The sequence below is a fragment of the Onychomys torridus genome, chromosome 2 (assembly GCF_903995425.1).
Source record: "Onychomys torridus chromosome 2, mOncTor1.1, whole genome shotgun sequence".
Lineage (NCBI taxonomy): Eukaryota > Metazoa > Chordata > Mammalia > Rodentia > Cricetidae > Onychomys > Onychomys torridus.
This window is the reverse complement of record NC_050444.1, coordinates 129,730,240-129,756,196: the sequence shown is the minus strand read 5'-3', so window position 1 is coordinate 129,756,196 and position 25,957 is coordinate 129,730,240. Positions and strand designations below refer to the sequence as shown.

At 39.0% G+C, this 25,957-nt stretch overlaps 1 protein-coding gene across 1 annotated transcript; it reads left to right on the top strand.

The window, feature by feature from the left end:
• Positions 1-598: 598 nt before the first annotated feature.
• On the top strand, positions 599-23,620 carry Cmpk1 (cytidine/uridine monophosphate kinase 1). The gene is made up of 6 exons (XM_036179925.1): positions 599-879; positions 17,231-17,377; positions 19,856-20,008; positions 21,220-21,296; positions 21,520-21,616; positions 22,530-23,620. Exons 1-6 carry the CDS (start codon positions 712-714, stop codon positions 22,569-22,571), a joined length of 684 nt encoding a protein of 227 aa, XP_036035818.1. The 5' UTR covers positions 599-711; the 3' UTR covers positions 22,572-23,620.
• Positions 23,621-25,957: the final 2,337 nt, after the last annotated feature.

Genomic DNA, 25,957 nt, shown 5'->3' with positions numbered 1-25,957 from the left:
TTACTATAAAAACCCCATGAAAATGCTATCACTGTTGTCTCCAACTTTCAAAAGTTTGTGTTCATCCAGACTCAGTTTTTAGACTCTTCTCTGTTAAGATTTTATCCTAATGGCTGGAATCAGGGTAACAAGGCTATGCTTAAAGGCTTTCAGTGTGGCTAGAATATAATCTAAATGCTTTTCCATAACCGGCTCAACTCTCCATTTATCACTTTTCATTTCCCTATAGAGCCCTAGCCTTCCCACATGCCCTTCTCTCTTGGTGGGTCACTGCAACCTAGTCTCTGCTCTTCCCAGCCCTCACGTCTTGGTTCCAAGGTCACCTCTTCAGAGGCCTTCTCTGCAGACCTCCATCAACTGTTCTTGTTTTTCCCTTGGTTTCCTTCCCAACAGTGCGGTTGTTCCTATTGATTCACCTGTCTGCCTACTCAGTTCAGCCGCTTCTCGTGGGAAAGGGAACTAACTCCAAGGGACAGAACGGCAGATCTAGCTAAGGATCCACCCAGCCTCCGATACCGAAAAAAACCCGGTTCTCCTGACACGTTAGGAAGGACCGGAACCGCGAGCGGAAGCTGGCGCCTTGCAGGAAGCCCCGCCCCTTCCGGTCGCGGTGGCCCGCAGCTGGCGGCGGGGCCCGGCGCCCGCTCAGCCCGCCCCCTCTCGGCCGCCCCGCCCGCCCCGCCGCGCCGGCCGCTGTCAGACGCGCGGTGTATGCTGAGCAGCTGTCGTCGCCGGCTGCTGCACGTCCAGGTCTCGAGCTCCCCGCTGCTGACCCGTGGACTGTGGCTCTGTCCTAGCAGCCTCATGAAGCCGTTGGTCGTGTTCGTTTTGGGCGGGCCCGGTGCGGGCAAGGGGACCCAGTGCGCGCGCATTGTCGAGGTGAGGCCGTGCGGGAGGGCGACGGAGAGCTCCGGGGCTGAACGGGCCCGGGCCAGCGGGAGCTGCCGCGTTGGCTGCCGCGCCCCCCGCCGTGGGCAGCGGACTACGAATCCCGACGGCCACCGCGCGCCCGGGCCGAGGGGCGTCGAGTCTGCGGGCGCGCGCTGCGTTGTCCGCTTTGTTCCCGCGCGCCCTTGCTAACACCCCCGGGACCCGGGTCTTCTTCTCGCTCCTTCCCGGGCTGTCGGTTCTCTGCTCATCCGCCTCTAGGAACCCGACCCGGATCTTGTGGTAGTTAAAGTACCGGAGCCGTGTGAGCTCAGATGCTAACCTTTGGCCCAGCTGCCATCTCATGCCTTTCCTTGGGCAAGTGAGTCACCTCAGTTGTCTAATCAAATATGAAACTCTGTTCTCATGTTAACTGAGAAAGTAAGACACCACCCAACTCTAAAATCCTCTTATTAAAAAAAAAAAAAAAAATGTTTGCTTTAGGTCTGGAGAGATGGCTCAGCGGGTTAAGGCGCTTGCTGCAAAGTTACATCCCGGAGACCCAATGGAATTAGAGCACCAACCCGCCCGCACTTGAGCTGTGGTTGAGTGTTTGTCTACACAAATAAATAAATGCAATAAGGGTTTTGACATAAGTTTACCAGTTCCATCCTGTTAGTATTTGAGGTCAGGGGTGGCATGTCCATGGAAAGAGGCAAAGACTTCAGATTCAAGCAGGTATGGGTTCACACCCCATTTTTCTAGCTCCTGTGCGCAATAATGATACGGTGAAGGAGGCTTAATGGACAGTCTTGGGCAATGTTTGAAGGAAAACAAGGCAACTAGAAACAAAAAGCAACCAGGGTTGGAGTGAAATACCCAACGTTCACCGTTAAATTGAGTGCTTGGTAAAAGTTTTTGACCCAGAACTTAATACATAATTTCCTCTTTTCCTAAGCGATGGCCTATGTTTGCTTTGACTTTCTCCATGGTCATACACTGAATTCTTGTCCTATGCTCTACTCTAAAGAACACCAACAAATAAATAGAATATGTTCTAAAGGTTGTTACATGATCTGCAGTTGGGGTGGCTTTTGAAAACCGGTTCAGTCACAGAGTACATAGCGTTTTCCTCCTCATTTCTATTGGTTGGTTTTCACTTTATAAAAGCAACATGACAAGTGGACGGCTTCAGGTTTACTTTATAAGTAAAATGATGAAACTATAAATAGCGTGGTGAGGGAAGGAGCAGGCCCTTTGTAGTCAAAACAGAGTGGTTCAAGGCCTCATTCTGCTGTTGTTCTTTGGCCCCAGAGAAGTCACTTTTAGCTTGAGTTCCTTGGTAAGAAGGTAGAAAATAGAATCTGTTTTGTATTTCTGACTATTAGATGAGATCTGACACCTGGCACATAGATGCAAATGTTTTCTCCTTTAAGCATCCTGGTTTTATTATATTGGTCATTTTATTTTTAGAAAGACAACAGGTTTATTTATGTACTGCAAGGGGCAACAGGATGGGCAGTTATAAGAGTATTATCTGAAGCTGGAAATTTTTATTTTGAAGGTGCATTACTTTAAAAAACTTGACTTATGACTTGCATTTTTGAGTGCACCCAGATACTTTGTTTCTGAATTTATAATGCCACCTTAAACATCCACACTCAACCTAACAATACCCATTACTCCACTGGATTCAAAATTTCTGTGTTCAGTAACTAGTATTTCTATTCCATGAATTCAGTCGGTAGCTGGTAATACTTAAACCTGCTCATTAATTACAGGAGTCCATGATATATGTTTTTTTGTTTCTGAGAGTTATTCTTTTACTTATTTAAGACTTTGGCAGTTATATGAGCTGAAGCTGTGGGCTGTTTGTTGTATATTAATTTTTCTGCTTGCAGTGGCAGTGGAACCAGGTCTCAGACATGAAAGACATGCTCTCTACTACAGAGCATCTCTCTTTGCTTTTTACTTTAAGGTGCCTGATAAGTTGTTCCTGCACTTACTCTGAACCAAGGCAGGCCTTGAACTTGTCCTTCTGACTCATAAATAGCTCTGATTATAGGCCTGTTCCACCAAGCCATCTAGAATAAACTGTTTGAAATGTTTGCTGCTGATTCTAGTTGCCAATTTCAAATGCATCATTTAAGAGTCACTGTCCCTTAGCTGATGAAATAAGCACTGGAATGTCTGTGTTCAGGTAAGTCAGGCATTTTTCCCTCTGTGAGGGAAATGTCTGCATTTTGGTTCAGTATTTCATTATGCAGGCAGCTATGAACTTAATCCCCAAAGATGGCAAGCTTTAAAATTAAATTTTTTTCTGTAGGGAAAAAGTTATATAACTCAGTGTTAAATTCTCCAATTATCACACCAAGTGAATTTAGTTCACAGGGTACCTAAAATGTGGCTGATCATAGAATTGTTTCTTTGGAGAGAAGTTATTTTGGTTTCTGACTCAGGTTGACAGAAGTTGTGTTGTTTGTTTATTTTGAGGTGTGGTCCCCTTATGTTAACCCAGGCTGGCCTCAAACTCTGTTCTCCTGCTTCCGCCTCCCAAGTGCTAGGATTACAGGTATGTGCTGCCGTGTGCTGTCAGAAGTACATCTTGGATTTGGGGATTCAGAAACTGAGGGTACCTTGCCTTCATGTCTAGAGTATTGGAGTTAGAGATAAGGGAGTGTCTTGGAGGGAAGGTGGAGTCAAGCTTCACTCTATTATTGTTCCATGGACAGAAAAGGGCAGCTCTGATGGAGAACCTTTTAAAGTATCTAATAACTGGAGGAGAAATTTTGAGGGAGCTTTGGGAATTGACTTTGCTCGTTTATTTGTAATGGTCCTTTTCAGTTTAATTTTATTTTCTAATTAATTATTTCTAAATCTGTGTCCTCTTATGCTATTTTTTAAATTAGCCATTAATTAGCCAAGTCAGTGTAGTACTTTTATTTGAATTAAATACTCAGTGGAATTATTATATAATGATTTATTCTAAAAGCCAGGGATGCTATATCATTTAAAAATGTTTCTACTTATATTGTATGTATGTATGTGTACACATGCTATGGCACATGTGTGGAGGTCAAGGACAGCTTGTGGAGTTGCTTCTCTCCTTTTATCTTTATGTGAGCTCAAGCATGGGAAGATGGGAATCAGGTCATCAGGCCTCATTTGTTTAAAAAGTAAGCATTAGGGGCTGGAGAGATGGCTCAGAGGTTAAGAGCACTGGCTGCTCTGCCAGAGTCCTGAGTTCGATTCCCAGCAACCACATGGTGGCTCCCAACCATCTATAACAAGATCTGATACCCTCTTCCATCATGCAGGCAAACATGCAGACAGAACACTGTATACATAAATGATCAATAAAATAAATCTAAAAAAAAAAGTAAGCTTTACATTTGTTTTGGTCCAAAATAAATAAGAGTTCTGTAACTTAAATTTATCTTTGAAAATAACATCCACAATTTTGCATGGGCTGGTTGGAGAGAATATTTAATTTCTCTTTCACAGAGTATGAATATTTTGTTTATGTAAGTAATGAGGAAAACATATACCATATTTATCATGTGTCATAACTTCCTTAAGAGCCTCTTTGAATGGATGACTCATAATATGCTTAGAAAAGTTTTGAATGAGATTGAATTTAAGCATATAGAAAACAGAAACTTGATTTTATTTATCTTTTTGTCTCTGTTGTTGAGCATTGTACCTAGCACATAATAGGTACTTGTTGAATAAATATTGATGATAGAAATATTAATGTATCCTGAAGCTGTATACATTTTAAAAATTTGGTCCCTAGGGGGCACCCAAGTAGTTTTCTGGACCTCAAGTATGAATGAGACCAATCTTTGACATGCTTTTGTTTACTCTGAGTGAATGAATAGTAAGTATGCTGAGCAGAATTTTAAAAGATTTTAATTTCAAAATCCGGAATTCATCATGTACACTCAGAAGGAACTAGATAGGAAAAATCTGGTCTTTTAAGGATAGGACTTTTTCTCCTTGGGAGGATATAGTTAAAGAATTTTTTAAAAAGACAATTTAAAAGCTTTAAAGAATCTATAAAAGATATGGTCTACAAAATGCTTGCCTCTTGATAGAGAGATGACTCTGGTTAAGAGTACTGGCAGCTTTTCCAGAGGATCCAGTTAGATTTCTAGTACCCACATGGTCCCTAACACTATCTGAAACTTCAGTTCCAGGGGTTCTGACTCCTTTTTTCACCTCCACAGGCACCAGGCATGCACATGATACACATACATACATGCAGGCAAAGCACCCATGTGAATTTAAAAAGCAACAGAACTTGACTATTAAATAAAGAACCACTTTCTTTAAGGGTGCTTGTAACAGAGTTTTTATGTTGATATTTTAGAAGAGGTGAGAAGAGCTTCAGATGATCTACTGTGCCCTTTTTTTTTTTTGCCTTTCCATTTTAAGTTGAGACAAGTTCAGTTTCTTCTCATCTGTAGTTACAATTATTTACTGCTTTCCCATCTCAATATTCCTTTAAAAATTTATTCCTTTTAATTTTATGTGTGTGATTATTGTTTGCTTGCATGTATGTACATATACTACACATATGCCTGCTGCCTTTGAGTCCAGAAGAATGTCATCTCTCCTGGAACTAGAGTTATAGACAGTTGTGAGCTGCCATGTGGGTGATGGAACCAAACTGTGGTCCTCTATATAAGAGCAGCAAATGAGCAAATGAGTCATCTCTTCAGTTTCTTCTTTTTCTCCTCTTTCTTTCTTTCTTCCTTTTTTTTTTTTTTTTTTTCATATTTTGGTTTTTTTTCGAGACGGAGCTTCTTTGTGTAGCTTTGGAGCCTGTCCTGGATTATGCTCTGTAGACCAGGCTGGCCTCAAACTCACAGAGATCCACCTGCCTCTGCCTCCTGAGTGCTGGGCTTAAAGATGTATGCCACCACCGCCCGGCTCCTCTTTCTTGATATCACAAAATCTGCAAATTTGAAAGTTTTGCATCTAATACCATTATCTACTTTTTTCAAACTAAATCATGTTTATTCTTTCAGTGCTTTCCCTATATATTTAATAGATTTTTATTTGTAGCTGCAGAATATTCTGCATATTGTCATAGCATAGTTGTACATCTCACTTGGTTGTGGTGATATTTTGTTTGTGATCTAACAAATAAAGCTTTCCTGAAGATCAGAAGGCAAAGCCAGCCACTAGTTAGCCATAGAGGCAGGCAGTGGTAGCATACATTTTTAATCCCAGAATTTGGGAGGCAGAGGCAGGCGGATCTCTGTGAGTTCAAGGCCACCGTGGGCTACACAAGATTGATCCAGTCTTAAAAAGAAACAGAGCCAGGCAGTGGTGGCACACACCTTTGATCCCAGCACTTGGGATCACATGCCTTTAATCCTTGCTCTTGGGAGGTGGAGACAGGAAGTAAAATGGCTGGGCAGAATCATTTAGGATTCATGCTATACTTGGTGGCTATTTAGGACAGTTTTCTATGCATGGTTTTGCTATTAACTGTTTCAGTGAGCTTTCTTGTAAATATAACTTTGCATATGGATGTTTTGTCTATAGGATGCTTAAAAGTGGATTGCTTCCTCAGAGAATATGTGCATTTTATTTTAATTGATAATTATCACTTGGAAAAAAAGTTTGAGTTTTCCAGAGGAACAGAGCTATTAAGAAATAGATACAGATATAGACATATAAAAGTGTTTTCATTTGGAAACTATCTCAAAATTATAAAGGCCGAGAAGCCACATGATAGGCTGTATGTAAACAGGAGAATCAAAGAAGCTGGTGGTGTAATTCCAGACCAAAGACCAGAGAACCTTAAGTTTTCTAGGAAAGTGATTTTTCTCCGCTTTTTGTTCTAAAAAATGTCATAAGATTGGATGGAGACATGATGAGGGCTACTCTGTTTTCTATCCTGTTATATTTTCCTGAATTTTAATAACATACCTCCTCCTGCTGTCAGACCCCTCCTCCATTATTGACTCTCTCTCTAAAACTGTGAGACCAAATCAGCCCTCTTTTAAGTTGCTTTTTGTCAGTTATGTTGTCCTAGCAAGGTGAACCAGGACAACAAAACAACCTCCAGCTGTATGGGTACATGATTGTGCCAGGGAGTAGTTTCTCGGGGGTAAGGGAGCTAATAGTAATTTTTTTTTCAAGGGTTTCTTTGTATCCTTGGCTGTCCTGGAACCCAGGACAACAAAACAACCTCCAGCTGTATGGGTACATGATTGTGCCAGGGAGTAGTTTCTCGGGGGTAAGGGAGCTAATAGTAATTTTTTTTTCAAGGGTTTCTTTGTATCCTTGGCTGTCCTGGAACTAGGTCTATAGACCAGGCTGGCCTTAAACTCAGAGATCTGCCTTGAGTGCTGGTATTAAAGGTGTGCCATGTCTGGCTCTAAAGGTAACTTTAAAAAAAAAAAAATTCCCAATCAGAATTAGTCTCTGCCTCATTCTGCCCTAACTCAATCTTCCTTCAATATCAGTTATTTCCTCATCCTCATTCTCTTTGAAATGGTCTTGATTTACTCCGTTTGGGTTAAAATTTCATGGACCCATATTTGGTTAATGTAGACATGTTGCAGTTCAAATGCATCGGAATTGTGATCGTGGAAGACGTGAGAGTCACACACAAGTACTGCGTCCTAACAGCGGGTTCTGAACTGAAGTCAGCATTTCTCAGAGTCACTTCGGGGCTGGAGAGATGATGGCTCAGTGTGAAGAGTGCTGGCTGCTCTTGCAGGGGCCGGGGGTCAGTTCCCAGCACCCACATGGTGACTTACAGCCATCTTTATGTAACTTCTGTTCCAGGGCATCAGATGCCTTCTGATGGGTACCAGGCACATACTTGGTGCACATACATACATACATGCTGTGGCCTCTGATACAAATGAAATTAAAAAATAATAACTTCTTATAAAAGGAAAAGAAACTATTCTAGAAATCTCTCTGACCCGGTTTGGGGGTGGTAGTGGGAGGCAGGCTAGCTGTCTTATTTGTGTTATGTTCCAGGTCTTGTTACTTTTAAGCTAACACCTTAGCTCAACTGCTACATGAAAGTGTATTTGCTGTAACATTTCAGTTGCTTTAACCTGTCAAATCAAGAACATTTTTACAGACTAAACATGTGATAAGAGCATTTAAAAGTTAATAGAGAACAGGTGTAACCTGAAAGACTCTGCTGACAGTTTTGTTCTGCCTGATGGAATAAAGATAACAAAACATCAGTTGGATAAAGGAAAAAGCACTTGTAACTTACTACTCCCAGAAACTGTCACTTTGAGGGGACAGGTCCTGTGAAACATATGCTCTATGCCTGGTTTCTGTCAGTCTTTTCCAAAAGACTTGTAAGTTGGTTCCATTCACCATTTTAGTATATCCCTTACTAATAAGCAGATATACTCATTTTGGGGTGTGAAAGACCACTTTCTGCCCACTTTCTGTTTGGAGCTTCCAGAATGGATTAGTCATTGGTGTTTGGTATTGGAAAGTGCATGTGTTTAAGCCCACAGGATTTGTCTTTATAGTTACATTCAGTTTAGGTCGATAATAATATGAATTTCCATGTCTGCTGGGAGCATAAAGTCACTTTAGAAGATGTTTTGATGGTGTAATTGACTTAATGGCTAATTTAGGTTATCAGATGGTGGAAGATTGTCTTTGTTATTCATTTAATGTCTGTTGGGCAATGCAAGTAGAAACGACTGTTTCAAAAGTGGAGAAAAGCAAGAGTGAACAAATGAGACTGGCCAGAAGTAATGAGGTTGGCCAGAGTCTGGCAGGATCCAGATGGGTCTGATACATCTGCTTCTTTGTGTGGGATGAAGTTTTTATGTCACACATCCCTGTTGACTTTGAGTCTCCTTTTAAATGTGCGCTAGCAGATTCTGTGATCCAAAAGTCATAGCAGCCCATCCATTCTTAGCAGATAGGTAGCATGAGTAAGAAATAAAACTTCATTATTTTGTGCCATTGAGTTTGGGGGTTCCAACTAATAACCTAGCCAAACTTGAGTAGTACATATGCACAGCTTGGCAACTAGGAGGTGTTCACCTTCTTTCAGACAATTTATTGCTAAGGGCTTAATTGTGTTAATTCAGAGTGTATATTTGACTCACCTGTGCATTACAGGTATGAGTACAATACTAATGATGAGGAAGCAACCTCTTTTGGAAAGGTAAGTTATGAAATGGAATTCTAAAACAATCCCTGAACTACTCTGATATTAATTCATCCTTGATTTCTTTCTGTGTCTGGGAACTGATTGCTATGTGCTAAAATGACCATTAGCACTTGTTCCAAAAGTATCATCCAAGCACAGGAAGGATATAATTTTCATAAACTTTAATTTCATATATGGAAGCTTTCCTCCTGGAATTTCTCACTCAGTAAATATCCTTCCCTCCTTCCATCAACTCCCCCAGGCTATAGAAGCTTGAAGGCTAATGACAGTATATCTGCAAGGTATTACCACTGAGGTCCATGAAGGAATAATACTCAGTGGAGGTCAGGGGACCTGGGTCAAATTTTCTGCGTTAACTAGGAAGTCAGCCCATCTCAGGTTTTCCTGTAACTGTATATGGACTGTTGTGAGCTGCCATGTGGTTGCTGGGAATAGAACCGGGTCCTCCGGAAGAGCAGCCAGTATTCTTCTTAACCATTGAGCCATCTCTCCATTGCTGTACTTAAAAATTTAAATTGTAAAACATAATGTCATCCTGGTTTGTTGTTGTTGTTGTTGTTTGTTTTGTTTTGTTTTTTTCTTGAGACAGGGTTTCTGTGTGTAGCTTTGGAGCCTGTCGTGGAACTCATTGTGTAGACCAGGCTGGCCTCGAACTAACAGAGATCCACCTGGCTCTGCCTCCCAAGTGCTGAGATTAAAGGCGTGCGCCACCACTGCCTGGCTTGGGTTGTCTTTTATTTTTTATTTTTTTGGTAATGTTTTTGGAAGAAAAGTTTTAATGACCATGTGATAAATCTTGAATATTTGAGCATGTGGTGTGCTTTTTCCTGCTTGTGATGCAGGCATTAAAAACTTGGTAAGTTAGTCCAGGACTCCAACGGAGATACTAACTGGTAAGTGTTTGTACTGGAGTTGGGGTAGACAGAGGAGGACTCCTATAGATAGAAAGGAAAAGCGGGTAGAGTAGGTTCAGGCTTTTCACGAATGTCAGATCAGTTCAGTGGTGTCCATTCTGCAAATGGTCTCCAGAGACCTTTTCAGTGTGTAGCAATGGCAGGAAAAGAAATTCTATAGAAAACATTTTCTGTGAGTTTATCAAGTTTTATGACATTTCCCTTGAAGAAGACTCCAATCAAAAAACTGTTTGTTCTGCAGGATAAAAGTAGACATAGTTATCTATAGTCAATGTTAGATCCTAAGTTGGATTAAGATTGATTGCTGTGTAATCAGAAACATATATTCCTGGGCTGGGCATGGTGGTGCAAATCTTTAATCCCAGCACTCAGGAGGCAGAGGCAGGTGGATCTCTGTGAATGCAAGCCAGCCTGGTTTGCATACAGAGTTCCAGGACAGTCATGGCTACATGGTGAGACCCTGTCTCAAAACAAAACAAAACAAAACAAAACAAAACAAAACAAAACATATATTCCTATATTGACTTTAATTTTAGAATGAGCAAAAGTATTTATGAAGGTAATTTTATACCAAAATATAATATGTACAGTTTCTCAAAGCCAAATGACTTTTATACACCTTCTGGTAAGAGAGGTTTTGAACAAAAAATGAAGGTGATTTCTTTACTGTTGTTGTTGAGAAATGTTGCTTAGCACAACACAGTTCTGATAGGTCATTTTGGAACTTAAGGTGGAGTGGGTATGTTGTCCACTCCATACACATGGTATTTCTCAAAACGTTTTGTTTATAATTTTGAACTCTAGTGTCTGGAGTCAGGCTTCATTGAATATGTTTCCTTTTAAACCTTTGGGTAAGCTCATGAATTCTAAATTTTCATCTGTTTTTGGGCTGTGAAACTGGACTGTTTTCTGTCTCTGTCTGTAACTCTTGACTCCATGCCCATGTGGTGTGTTCCTGTGTGGCTGTATTGTACTTTGGTTTCTCCTTTGTTTATGGGATGGATCACTTTTCAGAGAAAATTTTATCTAAACATTTGAGTTGATTTTTGGTTTGGGGGAAGTTCATTGAGACCTTTCTCTAAAGCTGTTATATTCTTTTAAGATGTATTTATTTTTTTAAGTGTGTAGTGTCTTGCCTGCATATATGCACGTGTGCCATCTATCCAGCCCCAAAGCTGTCATTTTCTAAATGACTTCACCTTTGAAGTAGGTTTTGACTGTGCAGGTTCAGTTTCTTTTTCTCTGGGAATCAGGTGGTGTTTGGGAAGGTACCATTGAACACTAGTGAGCTGGACTTACTGTTGTTAGAACTGTTAACTTTTAAAAGTATGTATTTTATTGTGTGTGTGTATGGGTATGTGGAAGTCGAAGGACAGTTTGCTGGAATTGGCTCTTCTACCATGCTGGAGCTAGGAACTGAATACAGATCTCCAGGTTAGTTGGCAAGTGGCTTTACTGCTGAGCCATCTCACCCCCGAGAAGTTGAATTATTGAGTCAGAAGATGTGCAAATGAAGCTTGGTTTACTGACCACTCACCCTCCATAAAGGTTGAAGATTTCTACAAAGTATATCCATATCAATATTCCTGTGTTCTTGCCATTGCTGTTTTTAAAATACTTGAACCAATCTGATGGGTAAAAACTGGAATCATTTTCCTTAATTTGCATTTTCAAGTTTACTAGTGAGTGTTGTTCGAATCTTAGATTTTTGTTTGTTTGTTTGTTTGTTTTGTTTTTGGTTTTAGGTTTTTTCGAGACAGGGTTTCTCTGTGTAGCTTTGGAGCCTGTCCTGGAACTCACTTTGTAAACCAGGCTGGCCTTGAACTAACAGAGATCCACCTGGCTCTGCCTCCTGAGTGCTGGGATTAAAGGTGTGTGCGCTCGACCTTAGATGGTCTTTTAATAAAAAACTCAGAGCCAGATATCAGAGTGAAAGCTGAAAGATCAGAGAAGCAGAGCAGCCAGCCACTAGTCCTTACCTCTATGAAATCCTCGCCCTAAAGAGAGTGAGTTCCTGTTTCCTCATGCCTTATACACCTTTCTCTGCCCTGCCATATTACTTCCTGGGATTAAAGGCCTGTGTGCTTCCCAAGTAAAGGCATGAGCTCTCAAGTGCTGGGTTTAAAAGTGTGTGCCACCACTGCCTGGCTCTGTTTCTCTTCTGTACTGGACCAGTCTCATGTAGCTCAGGTGTGGCCTTGAACTCACAGAGATTCGGACGATTTCTGGCTCCCGAGTACTAGGATTAAAGGCATGTGCCACCATTACCTGACCTCTATGTCTAATCTAGTGGCTAGCTCTGTCCTCTGATCCTCAGGCAAGTTTATTAGGGTACACAATATATCACCACAAGTGAGGTAGAGCCTTTTATTTATTTTTTGTTAGTCCAGGCTGACCTCAGACTCACAGATTCACCCGACTCTGCCTCCTGAGTGCTGAGATTAAAGGTGTGGACCACTACCGAATGGCTCTGTGTTTTTGTTTTTGTTTTTGTTTTTTAAACCTCCTGTGAATAGTTTGTTTTTATGCTTGCTAACCTTTCCACCCCTTTTAAAGACCTAGGCTGATCTCCAATCCTGGGCTAAAGTGGTTTTCCTATCTTAGCTTCAGACTATAGGTGAATGGCACATTACCAGTTCGTATATTTTTATATATAATATTTTAGTTTATTGTTAGTTTTTCTCTATATATGTTGTATATAATGTACCGTATAGTGAACATGTCTTGTATATAAAAATAGTTTCTCCTAAGCTGTTGCCTATCCTTTGTTTTTTTGCTTTTATTTTGAGATAGGGCCTCACTTTTTAGCCAAGGCTGACCTCGAGCCTACTAGGTAGCACAGGCTGGTAGCAAACTCAAGGTAGTCCACTTGCTTCAGCCTCTTTAGGACTAGGATTATAGTTATAAGCCAACACATCAAACTTATTTTGCTTTTTTGTGACACAGTCTTGCAATGTAGCCCAGTCTGGCCTTAAACTTTTGATCTTTCTACTCCAGTTTCTTGAGTGCTGGGATCACAGGCAGTCATAAGCCATACATACCCCCAGCAACTCATTTGTAGTTTTGAAGCCCTGCTTGGTTCAAAAGATTTTATGGGATCAAACATAAACCATAGCTTTTTGACTTTGCTTAGCAACATCTGTCTGAATCTCAGATGTTAACTATCACTTACTGAATTCTCATTTTGTATTTGGGCCTATTTATGTGTTCTGTCTCAGGACTGCATTGTTATGCCTATTTTATATACCAGTAACACACTATTTTAATTATTGTACTGTTGTAATATTTTATTCTATGTAGTTGGGTAAGTCTTCATTTGTAGTTGTTAATATTATTTGCAATTTTGAATATTGTACTTATGTTTATTTTTAGTAAACTTGACAATAAATTCACCATTTTTTTTTTTCAGAAGCAAACAAACATGGCTGGTGTGTAGCTAGTTCAGTGGCAGAGCCCCTTGCTCCCATGTTCAAGGGCTTTGGGTTTGATCCCCAGCACCACAAAACAAACACAGACAATTCTAATCAGATTTTTAACTTTTAAATTTGTAAGTTTTATTTATTTATTTAAAGGGTCTGACTGTGTCGCCCTCTGTCTCCACCCAGTAGGAGGTAAATTTTTTGATTAGTATATATAAAAACAAATGTTTCAGTAGGACTCTTTCGTAGGATACAGAATGTTTTCTTTCTTCTTAGTCTTCGAAAATTTCACACATGTATACAATGTATCTGACTCACTCCCTTCAACTTCTTGGGGTACCCCCCAACGCATCTCCCCAACTTTTATGTCCTCTCTCTCTTGAGTAACCCACTGAATATACTTGTTGGTGCTCACATAGACATGGGTGTGGGATCATCTACTGAAGAATGCTTTCTTTTTATGATTTGGCTTTTATTTATATTGTAAATATAGTGTTTTGTGTCTTCCTGTAGTATGTGTGCACGCCTGCAAGGCTTTTTGAAACAGGGTTTCTCTTTTAAGTGTCCCAGAACTTGCTCTGTAGAACAGGATGGCCTTGAACTCAGAGCTCTGCCTGCCTCTGCCTCCTGAGTGCTGGAATTAAAGGCATGCGCCACCATTGCCTGGCTTCTTCATGTAATTCTTACACAGTACATTTTAGGTTTATTTCTACATTTAATCTTTAATCACTATTTTTATTACATTTAAAAAAATGTATGTGTGTCTGTGTGTGCTTGTGTGCAGAAGTCAGAGGGTAACTTGCTGGAGTTGGTTCTCTCCTTCCACTAAGTGGGTTCTAGGGATTGAACTCAGGTCCTCAGGCTTAGCAGCAAGCACCTTTACCCACTGGGCCATCTCACTGTTCTTTTATTGCTGTTTAAATGAAGTGGAGTTTTTTGTTGTTGATGTTTTTTGTTTTGTTGTGTTTGTTTGTTTCTCTGTATAGCCTTGGCTGTCCTGGGACTCACTCTGTAGACCAGGCTGGCCTTGAACTCAGATTCGCCTGCTCCTGCCTCCCAGGTGCTGGTATTAAAGGTGTGTACCTGGCTGTAATGAGGTATTTTTTTTTTAAGTGTGTATATTTTCTTTTAAAAAAATTTTTTAGGGTGTGTGTGTGTGGCAGGGGTAGGGAGACAAGTGTGCACAAACATAGCATAGTGCTAAAGGACTAAGTGTGAAGATCAAAGGATAACTTCTGGGACTCAGTTCTCTCCTTCTACATGGCTTCTGGAGATTGAACCCAGGTTGTCAGGCTTGTGCAACACAATTTTCACTTTTTAGCAACTGACTTTCTTTGCTTTCAAAATTTAGGTAATGCCGGGACCTGGGATGATTTTTAGTAGTACAACACTTCACCTAGCAACCAGTGTGGAAGTAATTGAACAATTTTATATTTCTATTTTCTGTGAATAATGGGAGTTTTTTAAAAAAACAATTGTAATTTTAACATTTCTGATAATTTCCCTTACCAGAAACATGTATAGGAATGAGACAGAAACATGATGATACTATTGTTTTTATTTATTTTCATCCAACTTTATATCCAAGTTTAGTCAGTAAATACCCTGTTTAGAGTTTATTTTCCTTTGCTGACAGTGTTATTGCTATCTTACTATTTAGTGAGCAAGAACAAATTTAGCCAACACTTTTGGGAAATGGAATGGGAATAAAGATGTATTAGAAAGCTCATTTATAGCTTTGATCATTTGGAGATTTATTTTTGAAAGATTTATTTATTTATTATATATACAGTGTTCTGCCTGCTTGTATCCCTGCACACCAGAAGAGGGCACCAGATCTCATTACAGATGATTGTGAGCCACCATGTGGTTGCTGGGAATTGAACTCAGGACCTCTGGAAGCACAGTTGGTGCTCTTAACCTCTGAACCATCTCACCAGCCCCCATTTGGAGATTTTCTAAAACTTAAAAATTCAATTGATGTTCTTCTTTTTTTTTTTTTTTTGATGGCCTTAAACTCAGTATTCTTCCTCAGTCTCTTGAGTAGCTAGGATTACAGGTACGTACTACCACACTGACATGTTAAAAGTGGGATGATGGTGTGGGGTGCCTCACACCATAACCTTCATTTAAGATGTATATATGCAAGATACAAACTCATTGAAGGGCCAGGTAGTGGTGGTGCATGCTTTTCATCCCAGCACTCAGGAGGAAACGCCAGGTGGATCTCTGTTTGTTCAAGGCCAGCCTGGTCTACATAGCGAGATCTAGCACAGGGACCAAAATTACACAGAAAAACCCTGTGTCAAAAAACCAAAACCGGGTTGGGGATTTAGCTCAGTGGTAGAGCGCTTGCCTAGCAAACACAAGGCCCTGGGTTCGGTCCTCAGCTCTTGGGGTGGGAGTGGGGTGGGAACCAAAACCAAACAAAACAAAAAAAGAAAACCCTTATTGAAGGAATCTTAAGATTTGGAGTGAGGTAGGTTATTTGGACCCTTATTGAATGAGTATCCTAATAATTTGAGATGGGTTTTGTCATTCTTTCGGTTTAATAGAAGTAGACATGTGGTAGAGCGCTTGCCTAGCAAGCACAAGGCCCTGGGTTCGGTCCTTAGGGGAAGCTTTTCATTATTCAGGCTCTTCACTTAAGACTGTTGGTTCCTTATTGCACTCAAGAAGTGACAGTTCAATATCCCCATGTCTTCTGTGATTTTAGCTTAACTGTCACTCTCCCTTGACTTAGTATCTCATTATGATATCATTGTCATAATACTATATTATTGACATTTCTTAAATAATCATATCCATTGTCTCACTTAAGCCCATTGCCTGATTTTTTTTTTAGTGAAACCTTTAGTGTATGTGTATGTGTATATATCTGTGTACTACATTATAATTTTAGTTAGTCACAAGGCCACATGTACAATTTACCCTCAGAAGATCATATCACCTAATGGTATTGTAGTCATTTTAGTTTTTGTAGATATACTTTATGGTGTTAACAATGTTTCTGTTCTATCCTTGTCCTTAAATCATGTGTCATTTAATGATGGAGATATGCAACACTGGGCAATTTTGTTCAAACATCGTAAGACTGTATGTATGATCTTGCACAAACTCATATAAGTCAAGTACTTGATATGATCCCTTGCTGCAGTAAATGTAAAAACAAAATGTATGAGATATGTGAGTCTGATGCTCGAGCAATGTGACATGCTATTATTCAGTGGACTTCTTTATTCTATAATTAGAAGGTATATACTCTAAAATAACAATAAAAATATAGGAAACAGAAAAGCCAGTAAAAGAGTCATTTACCATCAAGTATTGTGTTCTATTCCTAACTATATGTGATGGCAGTACATTAGTGTTATCTATACTGGTGTCACCACAGTGTGTGAGTGTATATTGTGCTACAAAATTATGACAGCCTAGATGTCACTAGGTGATAGGATTTGTAGCTCCATTATAGTGTTTTAGGACCACCATGTGGTTCTTACTAATCTTACTAATCAAAACACTGATATGAAGTATATGACTGTATAATATAAAAAACATTTAAACTTTAATTGTATTTGTATAGGAATATAGTGAGATGTCAGTGCTTTGACTATTTACATAAATGTTGAGATGATTTCATTGTGCAAACATGGTTATGAAGGGTAAGGCTATTTACTAAGAGGTAAACTGGACTCTATGAAAGCTCTTAAATTTTTCTTTAGTATTTATTTGTCCCATAAGAAAAACTACTTTATTGTACAGAAATTCTAATATAGAAATTAACACAAAATTATGTGTACTCCTATCACTGGATTGAATGAATTCTGATATTTTTATGTTGTTTATTCCAGAAATATGGCTACACACACCTTTCTGCTGGAGAGCTTCTTCGTGATGAAAGGAAAAATCCAGATTCACAGTATGGTGAACTTATTGAAAAGTACATTAAAGAAGGAAAGATTGTGCCAGTTGAGATAACCATCAGTTTATTAAAGAGGGTAAGGAGCAGGAATATCAACCTGTTTGAACTACCAAGGACACAAGAAGCTAAATACACCTTCATTTGAATAATGAAAAAATAAGAATATTAAATTTCTTGATTATGGAAGGTAGTTGTGGTCTTTGAAAATGGCAGAGATGGAAACTGCTTTCACTGTGAAGAAATTGACAGTAGCAAGTATTCTCTGCTTTGGTCTCAGACCAGCTGAGGTCCAGCCTAAGATACTTGTAGAATTGTTTGTTTTTGAAACAGTCTCATGTAGGCCAGGCTGGCCTCAAAATTATATCGTCAAGGATCTTCCTGCACCTGTCTGTTAGGATGACAGGCATTTGACCCATCCTTCCCAGCATCCAGTTATTCAATTATTCTTTTCCATTTGGGGTTATTCTCTCCTTTCTTTGCTCTTTCCTTCTCTGTTTTATTAGAAATATTTGTTCTCTCCTTCCCTGCCTCCCACTCATGTTTTTCTCATTGTTGATATTCTATGTTTTGAAGTCTCCTTTTTTTCCTGATGAACACAATGCATTGCCATTTTCACTCTGAAATCTAAAAAATATACCTTGGTAGGTATTGAATATAGGCCTTTTTATGTTCAGCAAGCACTCTGTCACTGAGCTGTGTCCTCAGCATTTTTAATACCTGCTATCTTTGAGACAGGCTCTTACCAGGTGGCCCTGTTGGCTTTGAACTCAATCTGTAGCCCAGGCAGTCCCTGAACTTGGAATCTTCTAAACTCAGTCTCAAGCTTAGCTGTGATTACAGGCAGAACTCTTCTTGCATGTTATCAGTGATCTTTCCTATGTAGCTCAGGGAATAATTTCAGTCTTTATTGTTCCTGAAGCATTTAATTCTTAATTAATAAATATCTCTTTCAAGCTGGGCATGGTGGTGCATGCCTTTAATGCCAGCACTTGGGAGGCAGAGGCAGGTGGATCTCAGAGTTTGAGGCCAGCCTGGTCTACAGAGTGAGTTCCAGGACAGCCAGGGCTAAGCAGAGAAACCCTGTGTCAAAAAAACAAAATAAAACAAGTCTCTTTGAAACTAATTCTACCTGTTTCTTATAATATCATTGGTTCATTCTCTTCCTACTGTAGGAACTGCTGTTTTTCAGTCTCTTGATTTTTTTTTTCCTTTGTAAGTTTTCTAAACCACTATGCTTCTTAGAGTTTGGTTCTCTTCAGCTCTCATTTTATATATTCCTTGCTGGGTTGTTTAAACCATGCCTATGTTTTCACTGTGCCAATGCTGCTGAACTCTACAACTCTGCATAAACCTTTGTTCTAGGTTCCAGATATGTTTCTATCAGGCCTCTATCCAAATTTTTCATATATGTCTCAGAGTCATCCTAGAGGCTAACTGTGTCATTTAAAGTATGGTGTTTCTTTATTTCCAGTTGGGATTAACTACCCAACTCTTTAGTGAGAGGATCTCTCATTCACGCGTATTCATCTCCTATCTGTCACTACCATCACTTGAACCTTTTACCTTCTTTCCTCTCCATCTTATCTGCCACCACTCTCTATACATGACTGAAGATTCATTTATACCATCTTGCTTCAGATTCATCAAGCTGTCATGCTTTCTCAATTCCAATGTTTATATCCCTGCTTCCCACTGTCTAAAGTGATCCATGTTGGCATGATGCTTTATTATTTAGGACTCCACTGCCAGCTCTTCAGTCAAGTTTTCTCATAGTTTCTAGGCACTTTGTGTTTCTTGGTTTTTTGTTTTGTTTTTTGACACAGAGTCTCATGTATCACTGGCTGGCTGGCCATCTAACTCACAGAGATCTGATTGTGTCTACCTTCTATGGGCTGGGATTAAAGGTATGGACAGAACACCTGTCTCTAACAACTCCTTGTTCCATTTTACACTTCTCTCTGTGAGTGTTTTTTTTTTTTTTTTAAATATTTCTTAGTTTCATTTCTTTTTTTAAGTTTCATTTATTTTGTATACAGTGTTATGCCTGCATGTATGCCTGCACGCCAGAAGAGGGCACCAGATTTCATTACAGATGGTTGTGAGCTACCATATGATTGCTGAATTGAACTCAGGACCTCTAGAAGAGCAGTCAGTGCCCTTAACCTCTGAGCCATCTCTCCAGCCCTGTGTTTCTTGTTTTAAGAGCATCTTTTGTTGTAGGCCAGTCCTCTAAAGGTAGGCCTGTTCCAGAGACCAAGCTTTAACAAACACATGAACCTTCAGAGGACTGTCAATATGTACACTATAGGGTATGTTTCATAAGATGTGGGAACTACAGATGGGGAGGTGCGAGAATAGGGAAGCATGTACCTATAGCCTCACTATTTCAAGTCAACCATGTCAAGAAGTTGGCTCATTTCTGTCTAGTCTGTTTCCTGTGTACCTTCTACTCTTGTGGCTTAGGGAATAATAACAAATAGTCGTGTGCCCACTGTTCTGCTTAAGAAGTTGTCGTTTGGTTATACAGTATTGAGCCTAGGTCTTTTTTCTTTAGGAAATGGACCAAACAATGGCTGCCAATGCTCAGAAGAATAAATTCTTGATTGATGGATTTCCAAGAAATCAAGATAACCTTCAAGGTTGGAACAAGACCATGGATGGGAAGGCAGATGTATCTTTTGTTCTGTTTTTTGACTGTAATAATGAGGTAATGAACATCTTCCTCTGCCCACATGGGCTTCAAGCTATAGATGGTCAGCTGTTAGAGAAAACAGAGATATTCTTCATTACAGTTTCTATTGACAACAGTATATACATAGTGAGTGAGTGAGTGAGTAAATTGAGTGGGCAGAACAGCACTGTCTTGCTAATAGAATATTGAGGGCTGTTGGTATTAGCAGCTTTGTGACCCTAAGACTTGCTTAATTTTCAATACAATAAATAGTTAAGTTGGCTGTTTTAATAGGCATTGGCATACACAGTAATGTCAAGTAATGAAGCTAAGTGCTGCTCAAGTGTGTACTACTTGGAACAGTGTGTTGTTTACTAGAAGATACAGGTCTGGAAGAGGGGAGAAGCCTACTATTTTAAAGAAATGTAGAAGAATTTATCTTCTAAGGGTAAAATTATTTGGAAAATAGCAAGAACACATTCTTCCCCCACCCCCAACACTTCTAATAGCATGCCCAGACATACCTTTGAATGAGTAAATAAATTTCTCAGAACCATTTAATTAAAAAGCCTGACTCTGTTTGACAGCACTGTACTATAAATTTCATTAAATTAATGCCAACAGTCTGAATCTGAAGTGTAGTGCCTTGAAGGAAGTTGGCTATTCTTAGGTTGAATTGTAAATGTGCCTCTGGTAAGGACTTGCCGCAGCCTCTGAGTTGTTTTAAAATGTAACTCTCTTCTCCCAACTCTTAAAAATATGTTTTCACTTATTCTTCAAAGTTAACTTTAAAATTTACCACAGCTTTATAACTAAGGAATGTTTATTCACGATTAACAAGAGATGCTTTATTCAAAATATGTTGACTCAAATATTTGGATATTTATGGAATTATTGTAAAGTAAGCTAAGATGGTACAAGGTTTGAGGAACGGAATTCATACCTAATGAGTTAATAATATGTCCGAGAGGAAGCCATACCCACACAGATCTTCTTTTTATTGCAGTTTGAAAAAAAAAAATACAGCAGGAAAAACTGAGTCATGAATGAATTCTTACTACGATCTGTACTTATTTAACCTAGTTTATATAAATTGAACCACATGTTTAAATTTAGAAAGATTTTGCATGTTGATTAATGAGTTAGACACATTGAGTTTAATGCAGATGGTTTTTTTCTGTTTTGTTTTGTCTCTTTACAGTATTTTGAGTTGTTTTTAACATAGCTCTTTACTTCTGTCTCTCTAGATCTGTATTGAACGGTGTCTTGAAAGGGGAAAAAGCAGCGGTAGGAGCGATGACAACAGAGACAGCTTGGAAAAGAGGTATTCTGCAGCTGGTACTTCAGCTACCTCAGTCCTGGGTAGAAACTGAGTGGCAGATTAAATTCTGCTCTCCTGTCCAGAAAAAGAGCATCATGCTTATGCAGGCACAGTGGCCTATGCAGAGAGAGAAAGCATTTGAGTCAGACTCTGTCGTCAGCTTTCTATAACATGGAAGAGGGAGGACAGATAACCTACAGTCTTGAAATACATGTTTTGTTTGCAGAATTCAGACTTATCTTCAGTCAACGAAACCAATTATTGACTTATATGAAGAAATGGGGAAAGTCAAGAAGATAGATGCTTCTAAGTCTGTTGATGAAGTAAGTGAACCTGGCTGGCCTTTGCAACAAACAAGTGTGACCATTGGAGTAGGTGGGAGACATTTGAGGCTAACTCTGAAATTAGTTGTTGTTTTTTTTCCTTTTCCTTTTTAAAAGTCTAAAATGGGTTTTACAACTTCAGATCTGTTTTTTACAAGAAGTGGGTGGTTTATTAATTCCAAACCTCTTTCCTCAAACAGTGGAATATTGGTATTTTCAGGACACTGATTTGGATCTTGTTTGTTGTAAAAACTATAGCACAACTGGCATGCTGTAGCCAAGGGCCCCAGCTGTTCTCTCTTCCAGAACACAGAACTTCTGAGGTGCAGGGTTCCCAGGACTCTGGTCTCTGTCTTGCTCATACTTCAGTCTGTAAATATCTGCCTGCAGGTATCCCTAGTGCTTCTGAGTTCATCTACTCTCCCTTTCCCTGATTCTCTCCATCTTCTTCCTCTTTTAATCATGGGACAAACAATTGAGGCCCTGCAGAGGAAGGCTCATTGAGTATTTTATCCATCAGCACTTCGGAGAGTGGTGAGGCAGTACATGAGAGAACTTGGCTTTTCAGAGTCAAACTGAGATTAGACACTTGAGTTGACATTTTACCAGACTACTAGCATCCCACCAAGAAGTGCATTTTGCCTAAAAAGCATTAATAAAATTGAAGACAACATGTTCACAATTTTATGCGCTTCATTTGTATTATTGATAAAGTGAAATAGATTAAGAAATTATAATGTTTAAAATTAGTACAAAATTGATATTTTTAATAGGAACTTAGTTGTGCAATCTTTTATGTATAGTTTGTTTTAATTTTAATTTCAGTGTTAGGAATTGAACCCAGGATCTCACATGAGCTACACAGTGTTTTTAACAGTAGATACTTTTAAAATTGTGTTTTTTTTCTTTACAGGTTTTTGGTGAAGTTGTGAAGATTTTTGACAAAGAAGGCTAACTAACCCTGAAAAAACATCTTTGAAATCATGCTTGAATATTGCTTTGATAGCTGCTATCACAGCCCCCTTTTAAGGCAATTTTAATCTTTCAAAATTACATCTCAATTAATGTCTAGAAATATATAGTAAGACAAATTATGTGTTATTTTTAATTTGTGGTCACAGTACACAGTGAATTCAGGTTTAATCATCTTAGGTATTATGGTGCTCACAAAATGAAGAAGGGTATCAACTAGTTCTTGTTTGTATTAAAAGACTACCCCTTTTATGTTTGTGCCTTCTGTGAGCAAAATTTTTTAGTATGCATGTATATCCATTTTGTAATTGTAATGTGTTAGGATTTGGAAATTCTACTTCCTTTTGCTGCACATTTAAGATTTCCAACCTGTTAAGTGAATCTGTGGACCAAATTTAAAGGAACTTTATGTATAGTCAGTTCTTGCACAAGGTGTTTAGTAAAACTCATAAAATGGATTCCTAGCAATGCTCTAGTATTTATCAAATGACTGACCATTTTCTGTGGAAAGTTAAAATTTAGGCATTGATTTATTACAGCTTGTGCAAAGTTGTGTGACAGGGCAGTCTTTGCTTTCAAGGTTTGGGTCAGGGACAGGGGCTTCAGAGGCTGATAGGATTGTCAGCCCTCTTCTGACATAAACTGTGGGGCAAGGGTCTACTGACTTGTGTTCCTATGCTCTGTGACATAGGACTAGCCATCATTAAACTGATGTTAACACAGTTCCTAGGCCCTCAACACACATGTGCTAGTTTATGTTAATGTGGTTCAGTTCTTGTTTTAGTAACACTTCAGGGTTTTTGTTTTGTTTCTTAGACTAAATGTGGAGTCAGAATAAATTAGAAAAAACAATCTAATGGTTAAAATTCCCATTTGTATTTTATTTTCTGGAATACATTTTTTCATGGTTACTTGTTTTAAAAAGATTTTAAAAATCATTGCACTTTGGTCAGAAAAATAATAAATATATCTTATAAATGTTTGATTCCCTTCCTGCCTGCTTTGTTCAATAAAGTCTGAGAGTCCAAATGATATTTTTTCTTTAAAAAATTAAAATTTTCTTTTTTTTTCTTTCTTCTATCTACTCCTAAAGCTGAGTGGTACCTAAGATGGTTCTTTTTTTTTTTTTAAATTATGTTTATGAATGTTTTGCTTGCATGTATGTTTGTGTATCATGTGCATTGTTAGAAGTTAGAAGAAGGCATTGGATTCCCTGCCACTAGAGTTACAATAAATTGTGAGCTGCCATGTGGGTGCTGGGAACAACCCAGGTCCTCTGCAAGAGGAGCCAGTGCTCTTCATTTGCTCTGAGCAAGCCATCTCTCCAGCCCTGTATCTAAGGTTTTTTATAGAGAGATTTCTTTGAATGTTCCTCCTTTTCAGCACTTACACTGCTATACAGGGTTCAATAGAACATAGACTTTGTATAAATAACTAGATTTTATGTTTAAATTTATTGAGAAGAGTAAGAACAAGTTAATAGATTTTTATAATACATTTTTATGTGTCTTACAAAATTCACTTACTAATGAGATGAATTTCAACATATTTGTTATTAGAAAACAAAGTATCCCTCTATACAGTAGTATACTATTCAATAGTGATTGCCACCTAAACTTACATTGAGTCTGCCTTGGCTCTTGGATGATTATAATATGATTAAAATAATGAGTTTTTGTCTAGTATTTTAACCCAGTGGAGGGGAGGCTTTGTTGGTGGTAAATGATAGAGCTATGAGATAAAGTGAGGGTACAGAATGTTGTGAGACTTCCTGTTCATGCTAGTGAAGAAATCTGTCAGCTGGCAATGTAAATATTCTTACTGATGACTCCAAGAACACCCTTCGGATTTTGAAGGGAGTAGGTGTTTTCTTTCATCAAATATCTCTCTGGCATTTGCAAACAAAGCAAAAAACACATTAATCTCTAAGTTACGAATATTTTTGCTTGCTTTTTAAGTAGAAAAATGTTTTGCCAATATTGAATTTTAGAGTTGGTTGAGATACATCTGACGTTGTTAGTTTAGTCATTCCATTTATTAAAGATTCAATACTAAGAAGCTTTTGCAATTCTTGAAGCACCTTACTTTGAGCCTCGCTGTATCTTAAAAGTTAATGTCATTTCCATGTATTGGTGTTGGGTGTATATGAATTACTTAGTAAATAATTCCAATAAATGTGCTGATGCCTTTGCTGTCTTTGCTGGTTCTGATTTCTGTTCTCTTAAGTGTATTGAAGATGAAACAGTATAACACGTGAGCCCTCACACAGCAAAAGCAGAGTTCAAGATAGGAGAATTTTCTTTTCTGCTTTGTGTTTGGGTGTCTGGACCTAAACAGAACATGTAATATTATCCTATTTCTTCAAGAGCTGATCTAGGCAGAGCACATGTAACTTGTTTTACCACCTGTGGGAAGCATTTCTTGCTTGTCTCTTGGAAGGGAACTTAACAGCAGGGATTGTCTCAAAATACAGGCTTTTTGTGGACTGGCCATGTTGTCATCATTTGAGTGTTTGCTGTCATTGAAGAGGTACCTGGCCATAGGAGGTTAGCATCCCTTCCTTGGAGATTTGGATCTTCATTTTCAAATGGGTACTACAGCCACTGTGCTACCTACCAGCACATTCTTTTCCTGCTGGTTTTCTGTCTAGAACACTGATGTAGTGTTCAGATATCTTCTGTTAATTAATTTCAACATTTTTTTTTTCTCCTTAGAGATAGGATCTCAACTGTATAGTCCAGGCTGATCTCAGACTCGCCCCCCTCCTGTTTTAGCCTCTTCTGTGCTGGGATCATAGGCCTGTACCACCACTCAGGTTCAGTTAGTGTTACTTAGTTCAGGCATCCTAATACCCCCTGTATCTTCAGCTAAATCAAACAGTCCTTAATTCTGATCATTTCTTTTTAATAAAAAGGAAACTATGTGCCAAAGAGAAAGGAATGATTCTAATCACTTGTCCCTTTATTTTCTCATCCTTGAAGCCAGTGTTAGATATGGGTGCCGTTGTTAGGATAACGATGCAATGATCTGGGTACTCTCCAAACCCTGTGGTTCACCATTTTTTTTTTCCTGTTGTGGGGAGATAGGAAAACTCAAGGTGAATTTGATGCTAGGGTTAATCATACTAACTCCAAGCTGCCAGGCTTAGGCTTTTACAGATCCTTGCCTGCCAGGCCCATCAGAGCAAAACTTATTTTTCTTGAGTCTGTCTTCAAAGAGGTCTTTTTTTATAGGTCACTAAATACAGTACCACATTCTAGCTTTAGCGTACTCATGAACAGCACCAATTAAGAGCACTTATTGAATAATGATGAGCATAAGTTTGGATCCCAGCATTCTGCAAATGACTAATTCCAGCTCTGAGGGATC